General features: G+C 32.6%; 2 protein-coding genes across 5 annotated transcripts in view; one reads left to right on the top strand and one right to left on the bottom strand.

Moving 5' to 3' along the window:
- RUNDC3B (RUN domain containing 3B) overlaps nucleotides 1-9937 on the top strand; it is a 180110-nt gene extending 170173 nt beyond the window's left edge. For all 3 annotated transcript variants that reach the window (XM_025379385.1, XM_025379383.1, XM_025379382.1), the window contains one exon: nucleotides 7538-9937. In XM_025379385.1, the coding sequence (XP_025235170.1) occupies nucleotides 7538-7683 (146 nt within the window). In that variant the 3' untranslated portion in view covers nucleotides 7684-9937. The remainder of the gene's footprint in view (nucleotides 1-7537) is intronic.
- Nucleotides 9938-11186: 1249 nt separating this feature from the next.
- The window catches only part of SLC25A40 (solute carrier family 25 member 40), a 55727-nt gene continuing 44142 nt past the window's right edge, over nucleotides 11187-22771 (bottom strand). For both annotated transcript variants that reach the window (XM_025379805.1, XM_025379806.1), the window contains 4 exons: nucleotides 21341-21450; nucleotides 19245-19326; nucleotides 14334-14414; nucleotides 11187-13968 (listed from right to left, as the gene is read on the bottom strand). In XM_025379805.1, the coding sequence (XP_025235590.1) occupies nucleotides 13856-13968; nucleotides 14334-14414; nucleotides 19245-19326; nucleotides 21341-21450 (386 nt within the window). In that variant the 3' untranslated portion in view covers nucleotides 11187-13855. The remainder of the gene's footprint in view (nucleotides 13969-14333; nucleotides 14415-19244; nucleotides 19327-21340; nucleotides 21451-22771) is intronic.

The following is a 22771-nucleotide window of genomic DNA, read 5'->3' as shown; positions in this document are numbered from 1 at the left end:
CATGATTTATTCTGAATGGTTAAATATAAAGGAATAGATAAATGTGTAACAGGCAAATAAAAATGCAAAGAAGGGGCCAGGCATGGTGGCTCATGCCTGTAATCCCAACACTTTGAGAGACTGAGGTGGGCAGATCACTTGAGGTCAGGAGTTCAAGACTAGCCTGACCAACATGGTGAAACCCTGTCTCTATTAAAAATACAAAATTAGCCAGGTGCGGTGGTGGGCCCCTGTAATCCCTTCTACTGGGGAGGCTGAGGCAGGTGAATTGCTTGAACCTGGGAGGCTGAGATTGCAGTGAGCTGCTGTGCCACTGTACTCCAGCCTGGGTGCTAGAGTGAGACTCTGTCTCAAAAACAAAAAAAAAAAACAAACAAAACCAAAAAACACAAAGAAAGCAGGGTGGCAACCCTTATATCAGATGGGTAGATTTTTTTTTTTTTTTTTTTTTTTTTTTGAGACGGAGTCTCGCTCTGTCGCTGGGGCTGGAGTGCAGTGGCCGGATCTCAGCTCACTGCAAGCTCCGCCTCCCGGGTTCACGCCATTCTCCGGCCTCAGCCTCCTGAGTAGCTGGGACTACAGACGCCCGCCACCTCGCCCGGCTAGTTTTTTTTTGTATTTCTTAATAGAGACGGGGTTTCACCATGTTAGCCAGGATGGTCTCGATCTCCTGACCTCGTGATCCGCCCGTCTCGGCCTCCCAAAGTGCTGGGATTACAGGCTTGAGCCACCGCGCCCGGCCTTCAGATGGGTAGATTTTAAACCAAAATGCATTAAGCATTATAAGGAAAGATATGTTTAAATGCTAAAAACACAATTAAGATATAATAGGATTATACAACAAATAATGACATCCCCCTTTATATAAGGAGACATAGATAGAAATCCAGTGACAGTTGGAGACGTATACTATTCTCAGTATAAGACAAATAGACAAAAAAGAATATAATACACCTAAACAACATAATCACTAGGGTATATCTTATGCTCTATGGAACTTTATAACCTGAAAATAGATAATATACCTTCTTCTTAAGTACAGATAGAACAGTCCCAAAAATGCTCAGAAGTTAGCTCATAAAGAAAACATAAGCTTGGTGCAGTGATGCATGCCTGTAATCCCAGCTACCTAGGAGGGTTGTTTGAGCCCAGGAGTTAGGTGCAGGGCTTGGGTGAAACAAAGTGTTCTCCCTTGGCCAGGGTTGCTCAGTGGAAAGGTGAGTCACAGAGGGAGGCTCTCTGCCCCTCTCTCCTACTGGGGCTTTACTCACTCTTATCAGCAAGGGGCTGTTTGACTGCATTCTCTCCTAGGGTGTCTTTCATGATTCTGGTGGATTCCTGTTTTCCATACTGAATTAAAGCCCACAGAGTTGCTCTTTATGCACTATCTTGCTATTTCCAAGTGGCTGAGGCATGCTAAAAGCCTCTAATCCACCATCTTAGAACAAAAAAAGAAACTGAAATAAAGAATTTCTAAAAAAGCAAGGACAATGAAAAGTCTGCACATCAGATATTATGGGATTTACTTCAAGCAATGAGCTGAGGAAATTTATAACTTTTATTTATGTTTATCAATAAAAATGTAAGAAGATAAATGAATTCCCCAGTTCAAAGAGCAAGAAAAAAAGAAAAACAGAGTAACCAAAAACACAAGGAAATAATAAAGATAAAATTGCCACTAAATGCAAAAGGAACAGAAAAATAGATCTAAATAAATCTGTTTTTAATTAACAAATTAGACACACAGCTAATTTAATCACAAAATGGAGAACAAATAAAAATAACTGAAATGGGGAAATGATCATTGAAAAAGTAGTAATTTAAAACTCTTAAGAGACTACTTTGCAAACTTCTCTGCAAATAAATATGAAAACTTAGATGAAACAGTTTCCTGCATAAATATACTTTACCAAAATTGGACACACTAGAGGTAGAAATCTTAGGCAGGCCAATTTCCAGAAAAGAAATAGAGAAAATTATTAAAGAACTACTCCACAGAAAAGCACCAGGCTCACTTGGTTTCTCAGGGGACTTCTACGTAATTGTCAAAGACCAGTATTCATAGTGTCTCATAAATTATTATTCCAAAGCATAAAAAATGAAGAAAAATTTTATAATTCTTTTAGGAAATAGATATAACCTGATAAATACAGTATGAAAAAGAAAAATTATAGACCAACATCACTTATGGATATTAATTTAAAAGTTCTAAATAATATGAGAGTGAAGATAATTTAGCAACTGATAAAAAATGACACCCCACGACAAAGTGAATTTATTCCAGGAATATGATGTTCCATAATGTGACTCAATAAATGGAAATCCATTAATGTAATATACCATATTAATAGAGCTGAGATAGAACAGGCTACTTCCACAGATGCCAAAAAAACCTTCGGCAGAATCCAACACTTACGTGATAAAGACATTCAAGAACCAAGAATTGAAGAATGCTTTCTTTCCATGAATATATGTGTCTGTGTGTCTATCTTTTTCCTAAAGCTAGCATATTACTTAATGGGGAAACATTTAGATCAGGACCAAGTAAAGATACCCATTGTTTCCACCACTTTTTAATATTATACTACAGGTATTAGCTAACGCATGTAGGGAAGAAATTTCACAACATGAGAATTGGATTTTTGCAGATGGTTTCATGAGCCTGGAAAACATTTGAGAAGTAATACACTAATTTAAACAATAAAAGTAGTCCTGAAAAGTAGCAGGACATAAAATTATCACACAGAAATCAATAGCCTTCACATAACCAGTGAGATAATCCAGTGGTAGGAGAAAAGACAACTTGAAGTAGCAACATAGAACATGAAATATTGAGACTCAGCACATTTCTTGTCAAATTTATTCCTGTATGAGGAAAACTGTAAAACATTGTTGAGACTCAAAAGTAAACAAGCAAATTGCAAGAAATACGTTGTGAGTTCTAATTTAAAATTAACACAATCCTACATATGCATTTACTTTCTAATTCTGTAATCATCTAGGAATTTACCCTGAAGATAATCAAGGCAAAAATATGTATGCACAAGGTTATTATGCTATGGTTAGTATTCCTTCATATACTGCACTTTTCCCTGAATACATATCACATTTTAAGGAATTTCTCTAGCTACCTCCTTTTTAAAATTTAACTTTCTACTTTGAGATAATTACATTCTCATGTAAGTGGAACAAATAGTACAGAGAATGGTACTGGATGTATCCTTAACCCAATTTACCCCAGTATCATAGCCATGATCTTGAAATTAACCCAACCACTCATTTCATTCAGATTTACATGTACACAGTGAGTGTGGTTAGTTCTGTGCTGTTTTAGCACACATGTAGTTTTGTGTACAAACCACCAAATCAAGACAGAATAGTACCACAAGGAACTCTTGTGCAGCCCTTTTGTTAACTACATCCATAAACTCTCCAGCCCTATCCTATCTCTGTGCCATCCCTAATCTATGCAAACTCTTAATTTGTTCTTCATTACTGTAATTTTGTCATTTCAAGAGTGCTATATAAATCATACAGTATATATAACTACTATATATATGTATATGTATATATTTTAGACATATAGTATATAGACTGTTGGGATTGGCTTTTTCCACTGAGCATACTTCCGTTGAGATCTATCCAAGTTGTATCAATACTTCATTCCTTTTAAAATATAATCCACTTATAATATTCACCATTTTAAAGTGTACAGTTCAGTGGTGATTAGAACATTCACAGTTTGTACAGTCATCACTCCCCACCCAAAAGAAGGCCTGTACCTGTTAGTACTCAGTTCCAATTTACCCTTCCCTATCTCCTGGCAACTGCTAATCTACTTTCTGTCTCTTTAGATTTGTCTGTTCTGAACATTTTATATAATGGAATCATACACTATTATGAATAATGCTGCTATGAAGATTCATGTACAAGTTTTTATATGAACATATGTCTATTTCTCTTGGATATACACCTAGGAATGGAATTGACTGGATCATATGTTTGACTATTTGAGGAACTGCCAACCTGTTTCCCAAAGTGGCTGCACCATCTTACAGTTCCATCAGCAATGTATGAGGCTTTCAATTTCTCTGCATCCTTACCAACACTTTGTTACTGTCTATTTTTTTTATTATAGCCATCCCAATGGGTAGAAGTAATATCTGATTGTGGTTTTGATTTGCATTTCCCTAATGAATAATGATGTTGAGAGTCTTTTCATGTGCTTATTGGCCATTTATGTATCAGCTTTAGAGAAATGTTTATTCAAATCCTTTGACCATTTTAAAATCACATGGCTATCCCTTGTATTGATGAGCTGTAGTAATTCTGTATGTATAGTCTGGATATCAGATCCTTATGTGTGATTTGCAAATATATTCTCGATTTTGGTATCTTTTCACTTTCTTGCTAGTGTCTTTTGACTCCCAAAGTTTTTAATTTTGATGAAGTCCGATTTATCTAGTTTTTCTTTTGGTTACTTGTGCTTTTGGTGTCATATCTAAGAAATTTTTGCCAAATCAAAGGTCATGCAGATTTATACGTGTATTACCTTCTAAGAATTTTATCACTTTAGCTCTTTTACTTTCAGGTCTTTGATGCATTTTGAGTTAATTTTTGCATACTGTGTGAGCTAAGGATCCATCTTCATTCTCTTGTACATGGATATCCAGTTGTCCCACTTTATTTTTTGAAAAGGGAATTCTTGGCAAGTCTAAAACCCTACTGAGTCACTCATGGCTCCTGTCACCTAACATTTTGCTATCACCAAGTCCTACCACTTTGACTTTCTTAAGATTTCTCTGTCTCTTCTATTGTCTGTATCCCTTCTACTACCAACTGGTTCAGGCAACTGCCATAGACTTTGTATTTGTTTCCCTGTGTCCGTTTTCTTATTTATATCCTTCAAAATCACGCTTCACAAAGCCTTCAAGTATTGAAAATACAAGCTAAACATGTAATCCCCTATGTAAAAGGTTTTATGGATTCCCTTCTATACAAGAGTGTGACCAAGAAGGTAGTCTGAATTCAGAGGACTTGATTTCATTTCTTTCTTCTTACTATGTATATGGCCCTCTTGGCCACATATTTCTCCCCATCTGCAAAATGAAGATACTTACAGATCTTCATGGGATTTTTCATGATTAAGAAACTCATGTAAAGCACTTCACACAGGGCCTGGACTGTAGTTATCAATAAATATTAGTTACTGTTATCAGTTTATATTGTTAAATATTTTGTTGTTGACACTTGGGCAAAATCAGAGTAACTCTCTTCTCTCAGCTATTTTGGGTACTTGTAAAATAAGAATGAGTTTGAAATCTCAAGATATCAAAAAACTTAGCCTCTTTATTTTCTATCCAAATTGTAATAAATAATATTAGATGGCATTAATAATATTAAAGGCCACCCTGGCTTCAACACTCTACTTAGGAGATTTCATTTTTATTTGCAAACGACCCAGCAAATTTGGGCTTCTCCACTTTATTGTAGGGGCAAACCCAGAAGGATTTGTCCATGACTGGGTATCTACTTTAAAGGGGAAACATGTCTGACTCCTTTTGCCATCTCTCTTCAGGCAGGAATTTGTCATACTGAGTTGCAGTAAAAAAGAACAAAAAAACAAAATCCATTACTTTTTTGAAGTAGATTCAGGGGTAGGTCCCCCTTTGTTATTTAATAGGAATATTAAACTGAAAGTTGGCCCAATTTTGGACAGATTTCTTACCGTAATTTAGAAGACAGATGCTGTTTGTTGCATTATGTGTAAATTATCTTCTGAGAAAGGGGAACACAGATCTTAATTGCAAAATGCCTCTCATTTCTCAAGTCACACACACACATCACTTGTATGACAGTGCTAGAAAGCATCAGATCTATGTAGAAATTTTAAGGTCCTCCATAAACAAAACAATATTTTGAGGAAAAAAATTGGAGAGATGAAAAATTTTGGAAATAGTGTTGATGAGTGCACAATAGTGTGAATATAATTCATGCCACTGAATTCTACATTTAAAATGGCTAAAATAGTAAACTGTATGTTTTATATATATATATACACACACATATACATATATATATTTGCCACAATTAAGTAAATAGTTATACACGTATACATAATCAGCAGTACATTTTTTAAAAAGTTTCAAGGTCAGTAATTGAGTAGAAATTTGAAGAAACTATCCAAAGCAGTTGAGCCCCTGGGGCTTTTAGCAAAAACTCCAGAGAGGTGATTTTGGCCTGAAGTGAGTCTCAAAGCTTAAACATTAAAAGGATACTTAGAACACACAGACTTTTTCATCCTAACATAATATGATAAACAATTTAAATCTGAATGTAACAACTACTGTTCCATATCTTTTCCTAATACCATTACATGTTCCTGTATTTTACTGGTCAAAAAAACTGTGAAGTTAATTGGCATAGCCTGTTATTTTCTGGTATCTGTTCCGATTTCAAAGGAAAGAAACAGGCTCAGAGAAGATGCCTTGCCCAAAGTCACACATTTAAAAAGAATATAAAAAGTACAAATGCAGTTCCACTGATTCATCATTCTTTAATTATATAGATACTTGAACATCTGCTGTGTCCTAGGCACTGGGGATATAATGAACACCACAATGTCTATATCCTTTCTCAAGGATATTATTACAGTCTAATAAAGGTAGGAGTTGCCCCACAGTTATCATACAGTATGACAAGGTGGGGTAAGTACAAAGGACTATGGGAGTATTTCACAGGGCTGTTTAAAACAATATGTAATATTCAGAAACATCTGATATTTGGCTCAGCTTAACTTCTATAACTGTGTAAAGCCTAAGTTTTCCATCTTCTTTGGAAACCTCCTAATTATTCAGAGTCATTAGCCTTTCATAGCCCCAAGCCAGCCACATAGCCAGTTGCATCACACTGCAGCACACTGAGGCAGACTGCAGGTTGAAACTTACCCAGTTTGGAAAGAACTTGTTTTACCTCAGCCATGGAAACAGGTGTACTCATTCCTCCTTCATGGGTCTACTGAAATTCAACACTTAACATTAGGTTCCTGATGCATAGTGGATACTGAATAAATGTTTACTAAATGAATAAAGTCTCCCCAAATCAAGCCTTCCTATTGAGTTGGGGCAGTCCCAACCAGCTTCCACCTTCTTCTAATATATTGCTGTAACAAAATACGGATTTCCTGGTATTTCTGTGGCCTGGGGACTGTTAACTGTTACTTCAGTTTAGATTTTTACTAACTGGACATAACCATGTTCTCCAAAAAGGTAAATATTTTATTGTTGCTTTAAAACTTGGTATCTCAAACTTCCATATCTAGAACTTTTATGAGCAGCACAAATAATCTTTTATAATGTTTAAGGGTGATGATGAAACCGCCAAAAAAGCAAAGATACTGAGATCTAGATCTTTGACTTAATAGTTACATATATTTGCAATATCTTGTAAACTATGGAAATTTCTAATGGTTTTAGGATCTTATTTGTATCATTCTTGAAGGGCAATTAATTATTTGCTATTCAATTGTAATTTTCAGGTAAAGAAGATACTCCCTCATTACTTGGCCTCTGTGGATCTCTAACGTCAGTGGCAAGTTACAAGTCTCTAACAAGCTTAAAATCTAATGACTACCTTGCAAGTCCTACAACAGAGATGACAAGTCCAGGCCTAACTCCATCCTGAAAATTTTTATGTAAAAGCCAAAAGTTTTTATGTTGTAAATGTTTAATTTACATATGTTTGACTGCTGGGAAGACCTTTGAAATTTTATATTGTTCTGGTACATGTCTGAAAGTCTATTGCTTAGAGAGAATCCACTCCAGATAAGAGATTTTGAGTGAAAAACAATGATCCCGCCATTTTTCAGTTTTAAAATTCTTATATTTGTCATTGAGAAAGTTCAGAAAGGAATAGGCTTTAAAACAAAAAAACTTTCAAAGATCCACCAAATAGTTCATAGCAAATTGTACATATTGTTCAGCTGATTTTTATATATTTAAATATACCTTAGTGGCCAGAGACTGACTTCAAAGGTTTATTCCAGAGACTTAAGCTAAGTATTTTTTCATTCTCTCAGATTTTCAAAAAAAAAAAAAAAGTTAATTTCATTTTTTCATTAATTTCTTCGTATGCTTTAAATGCCTTGTTTTTAATATCAGGGGAAAGTTCTCAGCTGCATTCTCACAGTGGCTTATTCAGTTTTTCTTCAATATTTACCATTTGGTATCAACTCAACATTCCACTTAACATTTTATAATTTCCATAGGAATGTGTCTGTTTTGGTAGTTACTGACTTAATTTGTTAGTGCCACAAGGAAAATATTTTACAGCATTTTATGCCATTTAGGTAAAATGAATAAACTGTTTTTCAAGATTTTCTTAAAAGATTATCAATTTAAAAATATGATCAAGTATGCCTCAAATACTAGACATATTTCAAAATGTAGAACAAACGTTGAAAAATTGTTTTGCCAGGAAAGAGTTCAAGTTCAGTTAAGGATTTGAGAGGCTTTTAAACAAGGATCAATAGGGTAGTTATCATACTTGATTAATATATGTCTGATATTCAGTGCTGGTTCTTTTTCCTGTTTGTGCAACAATGAAGTGTGTCATGTGTTTTATAGCCTCTAGCATTAATCACACAATAATCTCATTTTAAAACATTTAAATGTTAAAAAATCCCCACACTTATGTACAGGTAAAATTAGTTTTCTTTTTTTAAAACAAACAAAAAAAAAGTTGTAATCTGTACTTTTATTTCTTTTGGAATTTTTGAAACAGCTACATTAATTTCTAAAAATCCCACCATACTGAAAATGTATGGCGTGTATTTTCTATAGTAAGTAATATGAGGAAAACATGATTAGCTGTGCCAAAGAAATTTTATACATTGTTTACATGATGAGGCCACAGTACTTATTGGGGACTTCATATGGTATTTTTGTTTATTGAGAAGAGTCAAGAACCGACGTTACCACATTCATTCTTTGTGTTAGAAATGTAGGAGTGTGGTAGTTTTCTGCAAAATTTACAGCTTAGTCTCATAATTTGGAATTTAAGATAGTAAGTAGTAACAAGGCAAGTCTTATATGTAAGACAGTCAAACAGTGTCACTTCGGGGACAAAGGCCTGGAAGCCCTTAAAATAAATTATCTTAGATGTGCCAGAACATATTCAGAGCTTTATTCCTTTAGCTTAAGGCTTTAATACTTGTAGAAATGCGAATATTCTTGAGAAATGACACATTTTTGTTCTCAGTTTCTCAATTCTGTATACCTGATTGTGAGTGAAGTATCCAAAGCAGGTTTGCATCAGCTTGGGGGATGGAAGGTAGGTGTAATAGGACAATGGAAACTTTGGGAGAAGGGAGTGAGGAAATGGATAAGGAGAAATTTGAAAATTTTAGCCCGGACTTGAGCACTATTGCTGCTTTCCTATGAACTATCAGAATGTTTAAATGCTTTATCATTCATGGTCCACTCTCAACTAACATTTATTATCCTTTAGTAATTAAACAATGGTTTTACATACATTTTTATAATGTAGAAGGAAATTCAAGATTCCATAATCGTAAAATTTTTCAGATCTGTCTAATGTATAATTTGTGCATCTTAACATGCTGCTAAATGCAGATTTAAACATTACATCTGAGGATCATGACTTTTCCTCCTTTCTTGGAGATCTTGGTGTAAAATTCATCTGCTGTTATAAAATCAGGTTTCTACACAGTTCATTTCACACTAAAGGTAGTTACTGTTTGCATGAAGAAACAATGTATGTCTCAATCTTTAATTTTAGTTTGGTAGTGTTTACTGTTCACCCACCCCTCTTGCCTCCAAAAGAATGCTGAATTATACGCCAATATTTCCACGTGTATTCTGTTGCCTTGATGCATACTATACTTGTTGCATGTATATTAAACATTTTGTACTATGCATTGGTGGTCTTATTTTGCTTGACAAAAAGTTAACTGATTTAACTTGCACACTAAACTTTTGTTTCAGCAAATGTGGTAAATATATATTGTTTCACACCTAAAATACTAACATGAAAATGGAATCGGAGAAATCCTTATTCCAACTCACGTCAAGTTAAATATCCTATTTTTAAAAAGTAACATGATATGCTTTAGAATACACATCTATTGAATCAGTACAGTTTAGTAGTGGTTCTGGCAGTGTTACTGATTTAATTATAAAATAGTCATGTTTGCTTTCTTTGTAAGAATCATCACTACCTTCTTGGCACCTATGAGATGGCATCAGGATGATGTAAGCATTAAATAAAATCATATATAAAAGTTCTAAAGAGATAAAGGCCAAATGCAAGCTACTAATTATGATTGGCAGAAAAAGTAAATCATAAGTTAGTTGTTAAATCATTAGATTTACATACAGTTTTTAAGTGGTTATAAATGTGTCCCAAATTTACAACTTAGAAAACTGATTTGTTAAAGTTCCTATCATTAGATGAAATGTCCAGATTTTGCTAAACATATTGGATTACCGCTTAAGCGTCACAAGACTGTGGTTCATTCTGCTCTTCTGAAAGCAAAGCAGCTTCGATTTGGTTTTAGCATTTGTCGTTTTAACTGATGACAGGAAAGGGAAGATAAAATTACCTCTTTTTCATTATGGTACATTTAAAAAGTGTATTTTAATACAAACCAAAACTTTTAGATTTCTAACACAGATCACCTTATCATAAGCCCCATTTTCCATACTGCTAGTTATCTTTCCAAAACCCGTGTCTAACTGTTACAACTGTGCCGGAAATTTTTTCCTAGGCTTCCCATGGCCTTCTTGTTCCTCCTTTAGCACACAAGGCCTTTGACTACATTTCCAGTCTGATCTCTTACTACATTTCCATGTATACATTTTGTTCAAGCCATATGGACTAAATTCCCACCGCCTTACTGAGACTCCCACTTCCCTGTGTATTTACTAATTGGATTGCCTGTCAGTCCAACTCTTAGGTTTCCTGACCACTCCCCTTCTCTGCCCCCAGGCTGAGTAAACAACTCCCCATATTTCCCATGACTCCCTTTGCATGCTTCTAGCAATCAGTCATAGCTCTGAAACCTCCTGTGGCCAGTAACAATATCTGAAATGTCTTGTCTCCAGTGCTTTTTTTATACTGCCTACTACAAAAAATGTCCCAATAAATGCTGACAGATGATTAAAATATAAAAGCAGTAATCTTTTATTTGAAAAGTTCATCTTAGAAGAAAATTCAAAAGGGATACAATAAACTTGTCCACACCCCAAACACTTGTGCCCAAGACAAAAAGAGGGAAGAATTTGTTTTTAATTTTAAGTTCAGGGGTACATGTGCAGGTTTGTATATAGGTAACGTTGTGTGTCGTGGGGGTTTATTGTACAGATTATTTCATCACCCAGGTTTAAGCCTAGTACCCATTAGTTATTTTTCCTGTCCCTCTCCCACCTCCCACTCTCCACCCTTTGACAGACCCCAGTAGATGTTGTTCCAAGAGGGAAAATTTTAAAAAACACATGCAGTTAAATAACCATCGTGAATAGTTTTCCTAGAAAAAGAAGAAAAAAATTGCCTTTTTAAAAAAGTCAAACATGTACTACATTAAAGGTTGCAATCATCTAATATTTAAAATTAAAGATGTTCCTTCTTAAAATTTTACATTTAATCAACTAAATGTTTATGTTAGAAAACGTAATGTTAATAGAATAAAAGCTGTTTGAGAAACATCACCAAGAACACTGTTGTGGCGCATGTTTACAAATATTGCAATTCCTGCAATATATGTATTGAAAAGTCTGGAAAGCCCATATGGCTGAGAGTTAAATTTGAATACTGACGTAAAACCTGGGAATATTCATCGTGCCAATTATGGTTCAATTATTTTATCAGACAGAACTCTGGAAGCAAATTAAAATTTTTAAATTTTAGCTATTCCATGGACTGAATTTTTCTAGGTACTATTTTAATACAAATTAAGTTATTATGGCAAAATTCTGAACCCTTTTTGGTTCAGAATTCTAAAAGTATTAATGTTTCTTTACCTCTTAAGTATAAAGAAAGCTTCAATTCAGCCTTCTTTTCATCCAGATACATTGCATGTAGTATGTGTTAGAAAAACTACTAGGCATTTAGATTTACTTATATTACTTTATTCATAAGTAAGAATTTTCCTAAGTGCAGTGAGGGGTAGGAGACATGGAAACCTTTCTCATACTTATAGGTGATATTAAACTGAAATATGTAACTGCCTTTTGGGAACAGTATTAAGTTTTTCTGCTTTTTTTCTATGAATTATCCATAAGCATAGCAAAACTAAGATAAATTTAAATTTAATATTGTTAGCACTGTTCAAGATAAACTTTCATATATATATATCACAGTACAGCATTATACAATGATTTTATATAAAAATATTTAGAAGCACAGTGATGATTTTAAGAAGGCATAAACATTTTAATGAAATATAAGAAAGTCATGAATATTTATGTAGATATGTTGCAAATTTAAGGTAAATCAACATAGGATAAAATAAACAGAAGATTACATGCAAACCCTATATACTTTATTTCTGGTGTTACACTTTCCTACTATAGTACAAAATCAATTAGTTCCTCTACCAGCACTAAAGACTTGTCATCTATTCATTTTAGGAGAGGAAAAAAAATGCTTCACATTTTCCTAAAATAAAGACTGCAATAAAGTGCTGTTTTCTTTTTAAAGGATATAGATCCTAAGACAATAAAACTAAAGTATAAAAAATGACAGCATTTCTTTTCCTGCCATCATATCCTTTCTTATCTCATTCCTACATACAATGAATGATAAGCTAAAGTATTTAGACATGTACGGTGACTGAAAGCAATGTCTTCAAGAAAACAGCTTCTTGTTTAGCCTCTTACTCTACCATACTTAGTGTAAAAATCAAAGGATATTTTAGAAATATTTTGTAACTATTATTGTAGCAATAATGTCTTGTTAGAACAAGACAATAAAAATGACCTAGAGAATTCTGTGAACAATGATACTTGGATTACAAGATGGCTAAAAATCAGAGGCTATTCCTGTGTGCAAACTATTTTTACCAGTCTAAATACTATGTAATTTACCACTGAACACCCAAGTTTGGCTGAAGTGAACATTTGCTACTATCAGTAAAAAACTCCCTCTCTTACAGGAACAGCAGAAATATAGACATTTAGTCATCAAAAATGGCACAATGTACAGCACGCAAATGATTATATTATGGTTCATAAGGAGAACAGCCACAATTTTGATCAAAGAAATCTTAATACATGTGAAGCCTTAAAACAGCAACATGGCAGGGAGGGTCAGGGAGGCGGGAACCTAATGCATTTGAATTAAAGGAAACAGGCAATATTTGGTCAATGTCAACAATGCTATTTAACGACTGCCTTACCTACTTTACTGAAATACAGAAATACCTATGTACATGATTTAAATGTGCACAAGACTTGGGCTTTTTTCTAGACTACGTACATCATTCAGCACACAATTCAAAAAGTTCTTGTGTATCCGACACACTCCCAATAAGATGATGTTACACTGAAACATATAATAAACTCGCAGAGATTGCTTTTGATGCTAAGGAGTAATCTGTCTTATTTTTACAAGAATGCTCAATGGTGGTGATTTCTAGAATATTTTTTTCTGTATCACCAAAAATAGGATAACATTTATTTTAAAATTATGGTTTAGAGGTAGAGCTGAAATCATTTATTTAAATTATAGGAAAGAAAGACTTAAAATCATTGTAAGAGAATAATGGTGAAAAACATTCTTGCCTAAGAGTCTCCATCTTCTTTGGTTATAGTTGTTGTTTCAAGTTGAAACAGTATCACTAGTACTGCTGCCTTCGAACATTTTGTTTCTGGAAAAAAGCCTTTCCAAATTCATATGTACTGATCATAATGGCACAAGCAGGAGCAATTTTAATTAAGCGAGGAATTAGGCCTGAAAAAAGAATAGGAATAATCAAAACAAATATTTTTTTCTTACCTTATTTTTAAAAATATAATTTTTTGGCTTTATTCTGATAATGTTCAAATTAACTGAATATGTTAAAATCCATAAATTGGTAGAAAAGACTGTGCACCTCCAACAACCTCACTTCAATCCATGTTACATTATAGAGAAATTTTTATCTTACTGATAGTAAATCTGTTACTTAACGTTTATTTTAATTTATAATACAGATATTTAGGAGAAAATAAACACAGTATGTTACCTATAACTTCCTCCTATAAGTTAATTTTAGAAGGTGATAGGTTTAAAAGTAATCATTCTATTCAATGATTTGGTAAAGCAAGTATTTTTACCTGAAAATAATCCGGAAAATCCATTTTTAGCAACAATGTTCTTCATTATAACCCAGGTTGACATATGCAAAGGCATAGAAACTAAATGTTAAAATAAAGAAATAATGCTATTATAAATAACAATTTAATAATTCCTAATACAGATAACACAAAGTAGTGTTCATGGCCCTTGGGGATATATAATTTCATTACCGTAAGAGGTTTGTTTACCTAAAAAGCTACTTTAAGTTTTAATAGATTCATTAAAAATAAAAAACAGAAAAAGGCTGTATATTTAAAGATGTATAGGATGGGATGCAATTAAGGAGGATATACTGAGGGTTTCTCCTGATTTGATAATGCTTGTTTCTTAAACTTGATGGTAGTATTTTTTAAACTTTTTTCTAGGTCTTAAAAACTTTTCATAATGAAATTTTTAAAAGATGTATAGACAGCTACTTCGGAGGCTGAGGTGGGAAGATCGATCTCTTGAGCTTAAGAGTTCAAGACCAGGCTGGTCTCCCCATCTCTTAAAAAATGTATAGAAACCTTCATGGGGTATCCAATGCCAAAGAAAAGTCCTCACAACCATTTTTCATTCACGTTTTATTATAAATAGTTTTAAAACTTTTTTTTTTCTAAAAAGAGTTCTGAGGAAAACAGTTCATTCTCCCTAGCAGTGTGTGGAGTTATTACTACCTTTCTGAATGGGTATGCTAGTCTTGAAATAAATTAGACCAGTGCTCTCTCCTTCAAAGGGTTTATTTTAGCTAACAATAACATCTCACTTATTTGCAACCACTCAAATAACTGGAAGAAAATGAATAAAAAACTATTTTTTTTTTAAACTTAGCAAAAGTAGATGTCACTGAAGTATAAACATGAAGCTTGTTTGTAAACTAAATTTGTTTATTTTCATTTTATGCACTTTTCTAAACAGCTACCTTGGCCCACAGACTACTAGATGCAATAAGATTAAAAAAAAAAAAATTGTAAGAACCAGATACACTACCATGTAAACAACATGACAGCTAACAGGATAAAGATTTCAATGTCTTGTTTTGAGGCCAGCTGGATGATGGGCAAACAATCCTATACTGCCCTCTCTAGCTTTTGAGAGCTGCTACTCTACAAAAGTCAATGTTTACATGGAAGACAACCCTGAATCATTAAACAAGATTAAAGTATGTACCACTAAGCAAGCCTGGAAGATAAAAGTTAACATAAAACGATATCTTTCAAAAATGACTTTCTAGAATTTTGCCATTTAATGGAGTGTGATTATCTCCAAATTTCATTTATATAAAATATCAGAATCTCTGACTATGAATAAATGAGGACTAAGATAAATGAAGCCTTATGATTTATTTAAGAAGCTATACCAGCAATAGTATAAGCATAAACATAATAACTACAGCAGCCCAACACTGATTACAAAATATGAATGAAATTTAACTTTCTAAAGAAAGTCAATGACAAGAACTTTATAAGTTGGCAATTTTCACTTCATGTTTAAATTATTTCATTTAAATTTTAAAAACTAGTCAAAGAATGGTGATCAAGCAGCAGGTGTTTCTAATCTTGTAGAACTCATGCCCCAAACTAGTTTCTATTTTAACAGGAAGGTGAAATTAAGAGAATGACAAAAAGATTATCAACTGAAGGTAAGCCAAGCTCTAGTGGAACCTTAGAAGTGTCTCCTGCCTAACATTTAAACATTAAAGAGCTACTCCTACAGGTAATAAGCAAATTCTTGTACTGTAAAGAAACACTTTTATTATTAAATATTTCAAGCATAGAGAAAATAAATGCTCATTTACTGAACATCCAAATTTACTATATCATAATAACTCTTTCAGATCCAGTTGAAGCCCCCTATATATTCCTCCCCAATTGTATTTTTCCTCATTCTCAAAGGTAATCACTCTTGTCTTTCTTTTTTCATCTTTCTCATGCATTTGTTTAAATGTTTACATCTAAACATATCCAGATGTATACTCTTCTTTGTATACATCTGAAATGTACAGAACAATGTATACTTTTCTTTATCCTCCTTTTAAACTTTATATAAATGGTATCACACTGACTTCTGCAATGTGCTTTCAGAATTATCTAGGTTGGTAAGTGCAGCTATATTTTATTCATTTTAATTGCTGCATGGTATTGCATTATATGGCTTATAATGATTTATCCATTTTCCAGTAAAGGGACATTTAGGTGATTTCTAACTTTTTGCTGTTTTTAAAAATCTTGCCTTGGATATCCTTCTACATGTGCAAAAGTTTCTCTAGGGCACATATCTAGGAGTGGAACTGATAACTCAGAATGGACTCCTTGCTACTGCCAGATTGTTTTCCAAAGTAGCTGTTCTAAATACTGTTACCATCATGGCATAAAGTTCCCAGTGAGCTACATCCTCCCCAACAGTTTAATTTATATAAAATGTTCTCTCACTGCTGTTCCTTAGTATTACCAAAATTGAACATTTTAAATAAGTTTATTTGGCAAGTATAACCATTTCATAATGATTCATTTTTATTTTAAAATAGAAATATAATAAATATTGAAACACAGAAAAATATTGCCTTAAATATTAAAACCAATGTACTATTTATTAAATCTATTAAACATTTTAATTTTAAAATGCTTAAAAATTAAATATTGCTTGAGTAGTTTTTTTTTTTTCTATAGTTCTATTGTCCAGTTAAGAATAGTGTTTTAAAAATATTAAATGTGTTCAGAGAAAAAGAAGTTTAACTTGTGGAAATAAGTACATTTGGGCCAGATTTAAAAAGCTAAAACCAGAGATTAAATTTTTAAAAATTAATAATATATGACATACTCATACATTAGGTAAAAGTTATCTCTGTTATAGGATATGGCACTTACTCCATGCTAATGTGCTTCTGAATGCAGCCTCTGTTCCAGTAGATTATGAGCTCTTTGAGGATTTGGGTAATTGTCTCATTTATCTGTATATACCAGCATGGTGCCTGACACAGTATAGGCACTCAGTAATTGACTAATGAATGAAGAATGGAAGAAGTGGTCAAAGTAGGCTGACAGATCATATACTTGCACGGAACTATCATTCTATAGTATGATAGATGCAACACTTCATATTTTCTTTTTTGCTTAGAGAGAAGGGATTTGGTATAGTTGAGCTGTGGAATGAAGGAAGTCACTTCTAAATGAAGCTGAGTTACTTCTTGGGGATAAATAATGTAAATCCAAATAGTAAGTATGGGCTGATTATCACTCAAATTGCAAGTGTAATTTCAACTGAAATATTATCTTAGTAAACCTTTAAGTAATTGGTTCATAGCTGAAGTACACTAACAGATTAAAATTTACAATGATAATCATGGAAAATTAAAACCCAACTCTTAAGATTTTTCCTTTTAGGTTGAAATGAGGAAACATTAATTAGAAAAAACCGGTGATAGGTAAGAGTTAAATCTAATAAAGAAAGATGGCTCCCTGGTGCCAGTCTCAATGAAGATATATATCACAATCACTTAGGGATCATTTTCAAAATATACAAGCTAGAGTTCCACCTCAGAGTCATTAAATGAGAGTCTATTGAGGGTGATGTCCAGCTTTAGGTATATCGAAAAAGCACCTCAGGTGACTCCAATGATTAGTTACCAACATAAGTGGCTCCCAAACTTTAGTGTGCATTAGAATCTACCTGTACAGATTCCCATCTTTTCCCTTATCAACCACCATGACCACCACTACCTCAATGCCCCAGTCATTAGCCATTTATGCTAAATTACACCAAAGAGAAACTGGTGAAATCCTACTATATTAAATATTATACTTAAGAGGGGAAATAGAAATTCTGATAAGAAAAGAAGAATGAAACAAAGTAATTTTGAACTGTCAAAGGAGGACAGATAGGGCTTGGGTTTCTAGAAGGCTCATGCCTAAAACAGGGAAGTGGGAAAACCCTAATATAATAAAACTCTGATTACCTCCCAGGTTTTCATTAGCTTCTAATATAAGAGGAGAGTAGGTATTTGACAGGTCAAAGACAAGGATGTCACCAATATCCATCAGATTTGTAGAGGTCTGTAACCAGCTTCTTTCAACATTATACCTATTTTACCTTTTATGCAAACTATTATAATCATGGGTAGAAGAATTTTTATTTACACTGTAATAGTCTTATCACAAGACTTACATAATTTTGTAATAGATAATTTCCCATGGGTTTGCTACACTTTCTAAAGGGAATAAATGACAGAGAGATCCTAGTAGAAGCATATAGGAGTACACTTTTGTTCTAGAAGAAATTACAGGTTATGAAGAAATTAAAATAGATGGTTTTTATGATTAAGTTGGGTTAATCAAAGTTGGTAAATGCAAAGGCACACAGTAAAAATCTTTATATGTCATATTACCATGTTAACAAAACCATGGGATCATGTAATGATGAAAAAGCATCTGATAACGCTTTCATATACAGAGAGAGATATATATATATACTATCAAAAAAAAAAAAAAAAAAAGAAAAAAGGTTTCCCAGTAATTTCCTATCCTTTATCCTGATTTGTCTAGATTTATCTTATTGGTTTATTTCAAAGACTTATGAGGACAATAAAAATAATAATTTGAAATAGATCTGAAAACAAACTAGGAAAAGACATCATAAAACAACTTAGCTTTTAAATGACAAACATTATTTGTTCTTTATCGCAGGTATGAGACTTAACTGATGGCATTCAAGAAACATTAGACTTTACATTTTCTTAGATTTTTTGTTTTTGTTTAGAGATTTTCTGAGTATTCCATTCTAACAGTATATTACTTTCAGTCAAATACACAAAGAATAATGCAGAAGAAAAAAATCTTGTTTTCTTTATTTTAGATATTCCTACAATATCTGGAAGGAAAAACAAAAAAATGCTTTAAATTTATTAAACTTACTTTTATGACTTTCATATGTCCAAAGTTGTGTCTGCTTTTGTGTTTTTACTACATCAAATGGTAAAGTTGTAACAGCTGCAAACTATCAGAAAGTAAAATTGATTAATTTCCATCAACCTTTTAACTTTTCCTAAAATATTTTTACATTCTTCTAATTAGTACATTATTTAGTAAGAATAATAATGAAAATAACAACTTTAAAATGAAATAATATGTATATCTTTTAAGTCTTCATTAAAGAAAACAGATATGTATTTCTCACTATACTCAAAAGTAAAAAGCCTCAGAAAAATTCCCTTACTTTCCTGAGGTCACATAGCTACTAGCTGCAGAGCCACAATTCCAACCAAACCTCTCTGACTCCACTACCAGCATTCACAATTTCTCATGCTCCTTTGTGTTTTATTATTCCTTTACATCACAAGAAGGTACAACACATATGTCAAAGCAAAAATTCTCAAGTATCTAGTAAGCATTTTAAAATTTCCAGCAAATGCTTTTAAAATAGAATAAAAACTTAAATTTGAACAACGAAAATGAATTTTGAACTTTTAGCTCTATAAACCTTTTAAAATAGTTATGTAAATGTTTACATATTAAAATATAGTTACAATGGTTTACAAATTAGATTTTTTTCCTATTAATGATAAAAGCTGGATGCAAATCACATTTCAAATAACTTTTCTCAAAATAATTTACACTTATTTCCATAATGCCTTGAGTTTTTTAATAACAATTCTTTTAAATATGTTATCACAATATTTGATACAACAGCCATGCAAGGTTAAAACTGGCATGTATTTTTGCTTCCCAACTCACATTTGGCCAATATGGTCATAAAATGCCCCTTTAAAATCACTTATATTTTATTTCAACCCAACAATTTGTTGATTTATGTTCTTGAAATCAGCTTTGAAGATTGCAGGTAAGGTAAAATCAATGATTTTTCTCCATCTTCATTATCTATCATGTAGTAGCTACAATGTTATGTAAGCCATTTTTGAAACTCTTTCTAAAATAAGGTGGTTTAGGCTGTTCTGTTTTCTGACAGAAAGCCTGGACACATATTCAGATGTTTTTTCTGTTGTGGAGACAAAACGTTATTTGAAAACTGTCAAAATGCAGCAATTTTCTAGATCATTTAAAAAAATCCTAAAAAAACAGATTTTCTAGGTTACATAGAAATAGTACAATAGAGGACTCTCCTTTGTATTTCTGCAAAACTGGTAAATATCCTAAAGCCATTATTCAACAATACTAATTGCTTTTTTTGTTCAATAGGCTTATAATCCACTAGGATTAATTTGAAAGATTTTAGACTGGGAATATTTATATCTAAGTTTTAAAGTCAACTACGTGGCTTCCTTGGCCTAGATTTTCTGAGATATTATTACAATATTTTTTTGTAAGTCTCCATCACTTCACTCTGCTCCTTCACTGTTGTTTTTATGTGGTTCCAGTGTGTTATTGTCTCACTACAAGTTATTACAAATTCATTTTTGGAAGTATGTGGGTATAAAAAAAAACTATTACCAATGTCAGGGTGATATAAATCTGCATAATGAAAGTCTACTACAGGACTTTCATATCATTCTACAAGGAGGTGTGGAAAAAGATAAACTATTACCCAAAAAATGGTAACTTAAGATTCCTTCCTTCTGACTGTAATTTTTGTTCAAATTCTTTTAAAAAGTACTTTAGTAGGACAAAATGTTTCCAAAGAAACAGGAATCAGGAGCAGAGGCTAGAAGTGCTTAACGCATATGAGATGACACCGCATGAAATATTACGTAATCAGAGCAAAATTACAAAATGCTCTAAATAATAAAACTCTAAAATATTGTAACTGTAATGATCCAACAAATTCAAAAGTTTCTCACAAAAATGTTTTTGCAACATAAAAACATAAATACAGTATGTTTAAATTATTTTATTTGCTAATAATTTGTTTCCTTAAAATAGAGGGCAAATATTTAGAAAAACTTTCAAGCAGTGCAGCTAAAGTGGATCTCAATATACATGAGATGTTATATAATATTTTGTTTTAATACAACAATTATTTTTCTGGAATATTAATAACAAAAGAATAAACTTACAGAACCAGACAATGCCCCTGAAGTAAAGTTGATCATAAATGTTGGCTCATATAAACCAGACTTCTCACATAACCACTTCTTTAAAATTTCATAGTTATACCAGTACATTGCTATAAAAACAGAGAATGAAATGAACACACATTTAGAAACAAAATGTGGACTTTAATAAAAGAGTTATGAGGTTATATATTCAGGGGATAGACAAATTCTAACCTTGAGACACCTTGCTTTCTGCTTAGACACCCACTAGGGTGGGATTTCTTTTTTTAAAGCAAAATTCTCAGTAATATTCTAGCAGTCCTATAAACAAAAAAAAAAAAACTATGCATCAATGAAGTATGACTATAATTCCAAAGCCTGACAAGGACAACAGTACAAAGGAAAAAAGTAAAGGCCAATCTATTCATGATCATAGGTACAGACTTCCTAAAAACAATAATGAAAAACAAACTGAAGTCAGAAATATTTCATAAAATATCATACACTATGATTAAGTTGGGTTATCCCAGAAATGCAAAGGTATACAATAAAAATCTTTAAACGTCATATTACCATGTTAACAAAACCATGGGATCATGTAATGATAATGAAAAAGCATCTGATAAAACTCAACACTCTTTCATTTAAAAGAAGCAAGTTTCTTGGAAACCTAGAAGTAAAAGGAAACTTCTTTAATTTGATAAAGAACATGCATCAAAAACCTATACCAAAAATAATTATTAATGGTTAAATGAGATCTATTTTCTTTAAAATGGGAAAAATGATGGGGATGTTCATTATTGTCACCATAATTCAAAAACTCACTGGGCAGCAAGAAAGAAAGAAAAATTATGATTATAAATGATGATATAAAACAGTTAAATTTACATATATTTTTATATATATCCAAACCAAAACGATAGTAAGACAAAGCAGAATTTATAACAGAGTGTCAAAACATAGCTGGATATAAGCTATAGAAAAAAATCAATTGCAACTGTACCAACTACAAAGATTTAATTTTAAAAAATTAAAAAAGAGCTTTAAAAATAGCTACTAAAAGCTGGGGACAGTGGGGTGCACCTATAACTAAACGTCAGAAAAAAGAGATGAATACAACCTTGATGAAGAAAAATTTGAATCTCTCCTAAAACAACTTCTTAAAGACTTATTATTAACATAAAGAGATGACATTCCTAGGGAAGAAAAATAAAGTGACATCAAGATTTTTCTTAGCCAAGCATGGTGGCACACGCCTTTAGTTCCAGCTACTCAAGAGGTTGATGTGGGAGGATTACTAGAGCCTTGTAGATAGATCAAGGCTACAGTGAGCCGTGATTGTGCCACTGCACTCCAGCCTGGGCAACAGAGTGAGACCCTGCCAAAAAAAAAAAAAAAAAAAAAAAAGATTTTTCATAGAGCACTAATAATTCAGTGTGGTATTGGCCTGAA

Source organism: Theropithecus gelada, chromosome 3 (genome assembly GCF_003255815.1).
Source record: "Theropithecus gelada isolate Dixy chromosome 3, Tgel_1.0, whole genome shotgun sequence".
Taxonomy (NCBI): Eukaryota; Metazoa; Chordata; class Mammalia; order Primates; family Cercopithecidae; genus Theropithecus; species Theropithecus gelada.
Note: the sequence above shows the minus strand (reverse complement) of the source record. Positions and strands in the feature narration are given on the sequence as shown.